The sequence below is a fragment of the Halichoeres trimaculatus genome, unplaced genomic scaffold (genome assembly GCF_033239565.1).
Source record: "Halichoeres trimaculatus isolate MK-OKI-2021-1 unplaced genomic scaffold, fHalTri1.1 fHalTri1_scaffold_20, whole genome shotgun sequence".
NCBI classification, from domain to species: Eukaryota; Metazoa; Chordata; class Actinopteri; order Labriformes; family Labridae; genus Halichoeres; species Halichoeres trimaculatus.
This window is the reverse complement of record NW_027437198.1, coordinates 17,983,491-17,991,520: the sequence shown is the minus strand read 5'-3', so window position 1 is coordinate 17,991,520 and position 8,030 is coordinate 17,983,491. Positions and strand designations below refer to the sequence as shown.

General features: G+C 39.5%; 1 protein-coding gene across 1 annotated transcript; it reads right to left on the bottom strand.

The window, feature by feature from the left end:
• Positions 1 to 922: 922 nt before the first annotated feature.
• nr5a5 (nuclear receptor subfamily 5, group A, member 5) lies at positions 923 to 4,839 on the bottom strand. Its single transcript, XM_074697437.1, has 7 exons — positions 4,743 to 4,839; positions 3,058 to 3,161; positions 2,777 to 2,918; positions 1,801 to 2,552; positions 1,519 to 1,638; positions 1,274 to 1,421; positions 923 to 1,167 (listed from the first exon to the last, which is right to left on the bottom strand). Exons 1-7 carry the CDS (start codon positions 4,837 to 4,839, stop codon positions 923 to 925), a joined length of 1,608 nt encoding a protein of 535 aa, XP_074553538.1.
• Positions 4,840 to 8,030: the final 3,191 nt, after the last annotated feature.

Sequence of the window (8,030 nt, the reverse complement as noted above, 5' to 3'; positions counted from 1 at the left end):
TTGCAAATTTATAAAATCTCTGACATACATTTCTTTTTTTCTCAAATTTGCAAATGTATTTAAAAAAAAAAAAGAAATCACGTTCAATTTTTTAAACACCAAAACTTCTTGTTTAAATAATTATTCGCTAGATGATACACTTTTTTGTCTTAATGTGAAGAAAAAGTAAATTTTTTGTGGCTTCTGAATGACTTTCATCTAGGTGAGCTGAGGCTTAACGGCTCTTTTGAATGTAAAGGTTGCCGACCCCTGCTCTAGCTAATCAACACGCAGAAACTTGCGCTCTGGACGTACTGTGATTGGCTGATGCAAGCTTGCTTACTTTTTGCCCAGAAACATCCCGAAACAACCAAAACATCAACACACAGGGCAAGGAGACACATGTATAGAATTTTAAAAGTGACGGTTGAGCAGGATTACTCCTGTAAAATTTTACATTTTTAGGAAAATCCTGCAGACTCTACTTTTAAAAATTAATCATACAAACCTGCCTTGAAAAAAATGTATGAGTAACAGACATGCTTCGAGTACACATGGGTGTGTCCAAAAACACCCCTCTTTATTTAGTGATATGTTTCTCTTTTTTCTTTGCAAAGTGAGGCTCTTTTCTTAGTAAAAACATCATGGTAGTGCTTGTATTTTGAATGTCCAAAGATACACAAAGGGAAAAAAAAAATGTTACCGATGCTTTTAGGCAAGACTGTGGTAATACTGTTAATTCTCACACATGCATGAAGCAGGACAGGATTCATCGGCAATCCAAGTGTTCTCCTTCATATTAGCAAAAACTGTGTGTTTAAAAAAGCACTCATTCATATTTACGAAAATCTACATGAGGATGTTGGTCTTTGATGCTTGGCAGGAGGTAGAAAATGTTCATCGTCGCTGAACCCAGGTTGTGCCATCTTTATGTGTCATTTTCTCAGCTGTGCTTGGTGTGCAGCATCTCTGTAAGTAAAGAGTTACAGGGCAAATCTCCCAGAAGATGGCGCTGGTACAGATACTCCTCAACCTGCAGGCTTATGCTGCGTACTTCAGGCAGCCGGAGGAGCAGCTGGCCAAACTTGTCGTGTCCTGGATGACTCTGTTGGATGTGCTCCATCAGGGCCCTGTTTACTCTCTCCTGCGTCTGCTCCACCTGCCTTCGGTTTTGCACTGACTTCACATCTAACACAGAGAGACAACTCTTGACACATAAATCATCAACACGTTTTAGTAAATGAGCACAGATGTTGAACTGCAGAAACTCATAACTAGACTAGGAGAAGCTTACCTGGGTTGAATAATACGAGGTACTTGAGACAGACAAACTCTTGTCTGTCTAACTGGAGGGTCTTCAGTTTGGATACCAAATCCTGTGTTCTTGATACCAGAGCACTTAATTTTGCACCTGCCTGAGACATGATGGTTGAAACTTCAATCTGCATCAGACAGAAAAAAAAAGATCAATTTCAAATTTTCTTCACGACATCCAGATATCTGTAGAAGGTTTTCTCATCACAAATCATCAAACTTTACCTGTTGTCCTGTGACCAGATATATACTGCTCTCTTTGCCGTAGGTCACCTGTCTGCAGAGGTGATCGAGGACCAGCAGCTCACTCCAGCAGCTCTGTAGTAGAACCATCTGGTCTTCCACCTTTTGCAAGCAAAAAATGGATCTGGTTTGTTTGGAATTACAAATCTTCAGCCTTTGACCTCGCCTAAGCTCTCTCAAACATATCAAAGTGTCACTGCTTCACAGCTAACTACAGATTTCTACTGATGTGTTTGTGTAACGTTATGTAGTACGAGTTAGCACCTTTAGCTCCTTGAACAGTGCACTGTTCCTAGCCCACTCCACAAGTCCAAACAAGGTCTGGTCAGCCATTTTGCACATGATGCTGAAGGTGTTGAGGCAGTCGTGTTTGCCCCTGTTGGCCTGTTCTCTCTGCAGAGTGTTGAGGACCTTGGCACACAGTTGGCTCTCATCCTGATCCCCCTCCATGAGCTGGCTCAGAAAGTCAGACGAAAGAGAGGTCGATGGAGGGTTGTGATGGGTTTCATGAGGGGTCTGGGAGAGAGGGGTGGTTGAGCTTGATGTCGATGAGGGGGATGATGCTGGTGTGTGTCTTGGGAAGAATAAATTGGCTGGGTGCGTTGAAGAGTTTGTTGGGGCTGGGCTGTGGCTAAAAAAGGGCACATCTTGTGTTTCCTGAAGGTGAACAGGGAAGCTGCGGTGATAGAGTCCAGAATGGGGGAGGGACGGAGGTGTGAGAATCCTGTCTGTGCTCAAAGAGCAGTCCAGAGGTATGGGCTCACCTGAGTGCCCAATACCAGGGGGGTACATGTGTGGCTGATAAAAGGCATCAGAAGACAAAGGACCACTGGCACTACTCATGAGGTGAAGGTCATGTGAAGCTGCTGGTTCATGCATCTGAGTAGTTTCCATCTTAATCCTGTAGGGAGCAGTGTTTACCTGGTGACATACATTTCGTTGTTTTATCTGCCTGTCCCGCCGGTAGAGAGGGCCAAACTTATTCCTTCCACCTCTCATACGATCTGCTCTTACTGCTGTTGACCAAACACGAAACAGAGGCTTTACAGCAAGAGTGTAGACACAGCCAGAAAACATACAAGTGTTAGATCAGCTCCACAATACAAAGTCCTTGTGTAAAGATGTGGGTCATTTAGGCACTTGTTTATGACATCATAGATAAGTCATATGTGAGAAAGAACATGCAGCTCAGTGGAACATAAAGCATGTTGCAATGGAGAGCACAATCACATGTGTTTACCTTCTCTCTTCATGCCCACTGCTAAACACTTCTGAAAGCGACAGGATGGACAGCGTTTTCTCTGCCAGAGGTTCATGGGACAGCTTTGTTGTTCTGCACAGGTGTAATGCTTGTTATTCTGGACGGAGCGTTTAAAGAAGCCCTGCAGAGAAGAGACAGACAGGAAACCGGTTGACTCAGACATGCAGGTTTCAGGACAGTCCTGAATGCAGGATGTGTATCATGTTATTTGAGGGGGAAAAAATGTACAGTGGTTGCACCTATTTAGATGTTTCTCTTACCTTGCAGCTTTCACAGGTGAGCAGTCCATAATGGTATCCTGACACTTTGTCTCCACAGATGGGACAGCTCTCCTCGGGTCTGCTATCTGACTCTGTCTCCTGAGCTGGAGAATAACCAACAACTAATATAAAGTTTGCAAAACAATTGTCTGAAGCTATTTCAACCAAAGGGGAAGGGGGTAAAACAACCTTTTTTAAAAAAAAACAAACAAAAAAAACTTTTCAAACCTTCTTTAAGATGCTATGAGGAGGATCTGTTTTAATTGTACTGCCACGCCACCCTCTGGCCCAGAGTCTCACGCACACTGTCGTGAAGATGTGACTTTTAACTAGGCATGCGTTTGTTTTAAAACAAATTTTCTTTGATCAGGACAACTTTTTACCGGATACCACGCGACAAGGTACGGTAACAATCAGTACACTTATGTAGAGCTGTTGTTTGTAGCGTGACAAGTGGTAGAGCAAGTAAGTTTGTACCATACCTCAGTAACCGGCTATATGTAGCGCTACTAGCAGCCTGTATGTATCCATAGGCTAATGTGACAACAAGCAAACTGTCAGTTCATATGTAAAGCTCATCTACTAAGCAGAGCTAATGCTACGTCACTCTTCATTTCACTGGCAGACTCTCAAGTTTGAACAGATCACTGCAGAATAACTGCTGACTGTGGGTTGGAATGAACATTATCACAAACAGCTGAGCACTTTTAGCCTTTAGCTTGGGCTATGTTACTCTCCTGTTTAGCTTCCTTCTGCTCTTCTGTCCTTTTTCTGTCTAACAGTTAGACTCCTATGTCTACCATAACTACAAAATTAGTCTCAGAAATCATTTTCAGCGGAGGAAAACACAGATGTCTTTTCTCACTACTAAACTTTGTCAACTGGTGTGGTTTTGTCATTTAGCATTAGACGTGCCGTAACTCAATCTGGTCTTGCTTGACCTGATTGGGAAGCTACAAAGTAGCATTTCAAAATAATTTATAAAGGCGTTGATAATCTTATTTTTTAGTGTGGATTATGTCAGGCATATATCTAGAAGAGAAACTTTTTCAAGATCACTTTAAATCTCCTCACAGCCATTTTAAATCATTGTCAACCTTAATTTCTTGTTTCAATTTGAAATTCACAGACAATAAGCAAATGCTTGAGAAATTCCCACAGTGATCGCTTTTGTTTGGAAGTCTGTGAGGCAAAATATACCCAATATTTCAAGATAGCCACAAACAAGATTCTCACTTAACAACTGGAATGGTAGTATTGTCATATTGTCAGACTGGGTTGGAGTATGGTGAAGTGCTGTCTGGTTAGTGTGTCATCCAATGAGGTTTATTGCTCAGCTGTTGAGGGAATGTCAAGCAGTGCAGGTCTGTCCTTTTGTTGCGGACAGGACCTTATCACTTACTTTGATTTGCTTGACAATAATCACAGATATGACCCTTACATAATTCACAGAGGTCGCTGATTATGAACCATCCAGAGATGTCAAACACCTCTATGACTGTTTCTTTGAATGTGGATATCCACAAGTAACTAATCCAGAGAATTTGATGTATAATTGAGTAGTTTTAGATTTTGTTATACTCACATAAAAATCAAACACTGATATCTGTAGAATGCTGTGCACATCAGAGTAATGTTAAAGGAGGCCATCCTTTAAAGATATGATCTACAGGCTGTGTACTCACATGTTGATGGTCCTTCTGAAGTTAACAGATCCACTGGGTCATCAGAGTGGTGGATGAGGGGCTGGGTCTGTTCTTGGTTATAACTAGGTAGATCCATTGTGGCTGAAGGGTCAGGAGCTTTGGAGTTATCCCAATCTTATCTGCATTATTGCAGAAGTCAGGCGAGTGGACAGATGCAGTAGGAGAGCCACACAAAGGCCGGCTGACAAGCCAGACAGCCCCGGTGGACTGACGGTTGCATGAGGCCCGCTAGTGGACTTCGATCAGGAGTGAGGGTCATAAAACCTCTCCTGACTGGCACTCCTACCCAGTCAGTCAGTCTGTCAGAAAGCAAGCAGCCAACCAGCAGCTCCAAGGGGGACAACCAGATATCTACCTGCAGGAACCTCACTGTAGTAAAATGACTCCATTTTCAGTGATAAGATAAGAAGCTATGGAAGAGTGCAGTCAAAACTAAAACCATTCAGTTTGCACATAAATTACTGCATTAAAATGACAACTACCATCAGAATGAATGAAGAAATGAATGAATGAATGGATTTTTTATGTCTGGTCATAAACATGACTCATAAGTTAAATTTAACAATAAATACCCCAGGATCTCAGCCAGTCACCATTAAAACGCTAACTGTAGTACAATAACATCCTTAAGCAAACTCGCAAATAATAAAGAGCTATATTTTACCTTATATCTAAACATATAAAAAAGTATATACACATAATGAAATTATTACATTAAGATGCCAACTCAGCTTCCTACAGTCAGGTTGTAAATTGAAACATAAGACAGAGCAATAAACCGCGTTTAAGTGTACATTTTACCCAGATTCATAGGCCATTGTATTAAAGATGTACAGATAAACAGAAATATATACTCTGACAAAACAGACACATTATCAAAGAGGTATGAAATTAAAAAAGTGTGAATGAATGTTTGTTGATAACTTTCCTTCGAAGACAATCAGGGCTGGATGCCTACAAAACCAGCAGTTATCCCGGCAACAAGATGATTATCTTATGGCCACAATATGACACCTGCCTTCACAAGATGAAAAAAGAAATAAGGCGTTTGGTTCTGTTATAATAAGAAAAATAAGAATGGCCTGTGACAAAATTTTCAAACAGATACAAAAATGATAAGGACATATTAGATAGACTTCTTTGATGAGACACACGGTGGTTTATCACTAGAGGGTAAAGGGTAAATGGTTATGTCATCAGCACATTCAACCTGGAAATGCATCATGACACACTATCACCAACGAGTCCTCCAGCTATTTTTGTCAGTCTGTCAAAAATCTCATTCAATTTAAAAAGTAAATCATCTTGAGAGAAAACATGCCGAGCTGATAAAAGCCTGTCTCCAGCTCTGATCTCCTCCTGGTTAAATAGTATTATCTAGTTTTATTGTTAACATTTTGGGATGCTGAAGTGAAGCCATTTCAGTCAGGTTTAGTCTATTAAGCCATGATATGATATGATATGATATGATATGATATGATATGATATGATATGATATGATATGATATGATATATGATATGATATGATATGATATGATATGATATGATATGATATGATATGATATGATATGATATGATATGATATGATATGATAAGCTTTTGAAGCATTTGACTTAACCAAAAAAAAACTAAACAAAAAAAACGATGCAAAGGGTTCATCCATGGAATAGATATCAGAGTAAACCAATTATCACTAATAAAATACAATCCAATTAATCACTCGGATTGAGGAAAAAAAACACTTCAGTCCCACTGGTCGGAAGTATGATGGCACTGGGAGGAAGCTACCACAAAATCTCTGCTTATACCCTGTCTTCTGTAAACTGTCACAGCACAGAACTCACGCCTATTAAATAATGTGATAAGGTGGCAGAAAACATGAGCCCACATAGCAACACAAACAATCAGAAAGCTTTTTTCTCTTTCATCTTTCCCCTTCTTGTTAACCTTTAAGAAATGATAGCCATCTGTTTACCTGTTGTATCCAAAAACATAGAGGAAGCCTTTTTTGTACTTTGCACCAGCTGAGTCGAGGTCAGAAGACAGCTATATGTCATGGTGAACTATTATCAATCAGCTGTAGCTTCCCTCTCCACTTTCATGTCTGGGGTTATATCGATCAACACCTGCAAGCTAATAAAACTTTATAACCTGCCAGAACTAAAGGTAATCTTTACTGCTCAATTCAACATGACAAAGGCAGAATGGAAGTTGTGTTTTTATATTTTATGGATTGATGAAGATGTTATACTTTGTTATTATTAGGTTTCAGATAGCTTTTGAGAAAGAACAATAAATATCAACAGCAATAAGTTTGAACCACTGAAAGCTGTCTGTGGGAGGATTTTATGTTAACGTGAATGTGAAAGCAAAAAGAAAAACCTAAACTTTTAAACATGTTACTGATGAGCCTAGTTTTCATGATTTTCTGGTCAGGCCATTATTATTATTATTATTATTATTATTATTATTATTATTATTATTATTATTATTATTATTATTATTATTATCATCAAGCAATATTTCCCAATATTTCAACTTTTACTTATGTTATTGTCTTTAAACACATCAATGGTTGCACTAATGCCAAACCATAGACTGTATAAAAGAATAGATAAAGAATATATTAAAAAAAACCCATTACTTTTCAGTCAGAGATAAACACATTAAACAACGCAGCAGCTCTCTTGAAACAGCACACAGATTCACTCAGTATTCATTTCTAGCTCCTCATGACAGAGGAAGACCTCCCACTAGGCTCTATTGCTGCTTCAGCAATCACAAGGCTGCATGTGTCATAGTAGCTCTGTCAGGTTCCCCTGAATCGCTTGATACTGAATGCACATTACAAGGTACACTTACAGGCAGTACTAGGAAAAAAGGTGGAGGTTGGTAAGTAGATGTACTTCTAGAAGGTATGGACACAGTGCCATCTACTGGTTTTGTTAGTTAACACTGTTCTAATCTGAAGTCATTTCACTTTAATTGAACTAGTAGAGTAACAAACTACCATTTGTCTAACACTGGTTTCCTTAAAGTCAGATTTGGTCTCTTTGCATTCGAGTGATTGAGACCAACAAAAGGAAATCGATGCCAAAGGAAAGCTTTATTGAATATATCAGGAAATCATCAGTCAAGCCAGTGTTAACTTGTCTTCACAAGAATCACATGTTGTAATCAATTTAGTCACATTCAAAACTCTGCAGTCTCACTGGAATCTCATGCTAATGATCCATATGATGGGACTTGAAGGGAACTATAGCTAAA

Bases quoted from the DNA above. Each gene is read 5' to 3' on its own strand.
- nr5a5 (XM_074697437.1), bottom strand. From the start codon at position 4,839: ATGGATCTACCTAGTTATAACCAAGAACAGACCCAGCCCCTCATCCAC. The intron at 2,919-3,057 runs GTAAGAGAAACA...TCTTCTCTGCAG, and splicing joins TCACCTGTGAAAGCTGCAAG to GGCTTCTTTAAACGCTCCGT. The intron at 2,553-2,776 runs GTAAACACATGT...TTTGGTCAACAG, and splicing joins AGTGGGCATGAAGAGAGAAG to CAGTAAGAGCAGATCGTATG.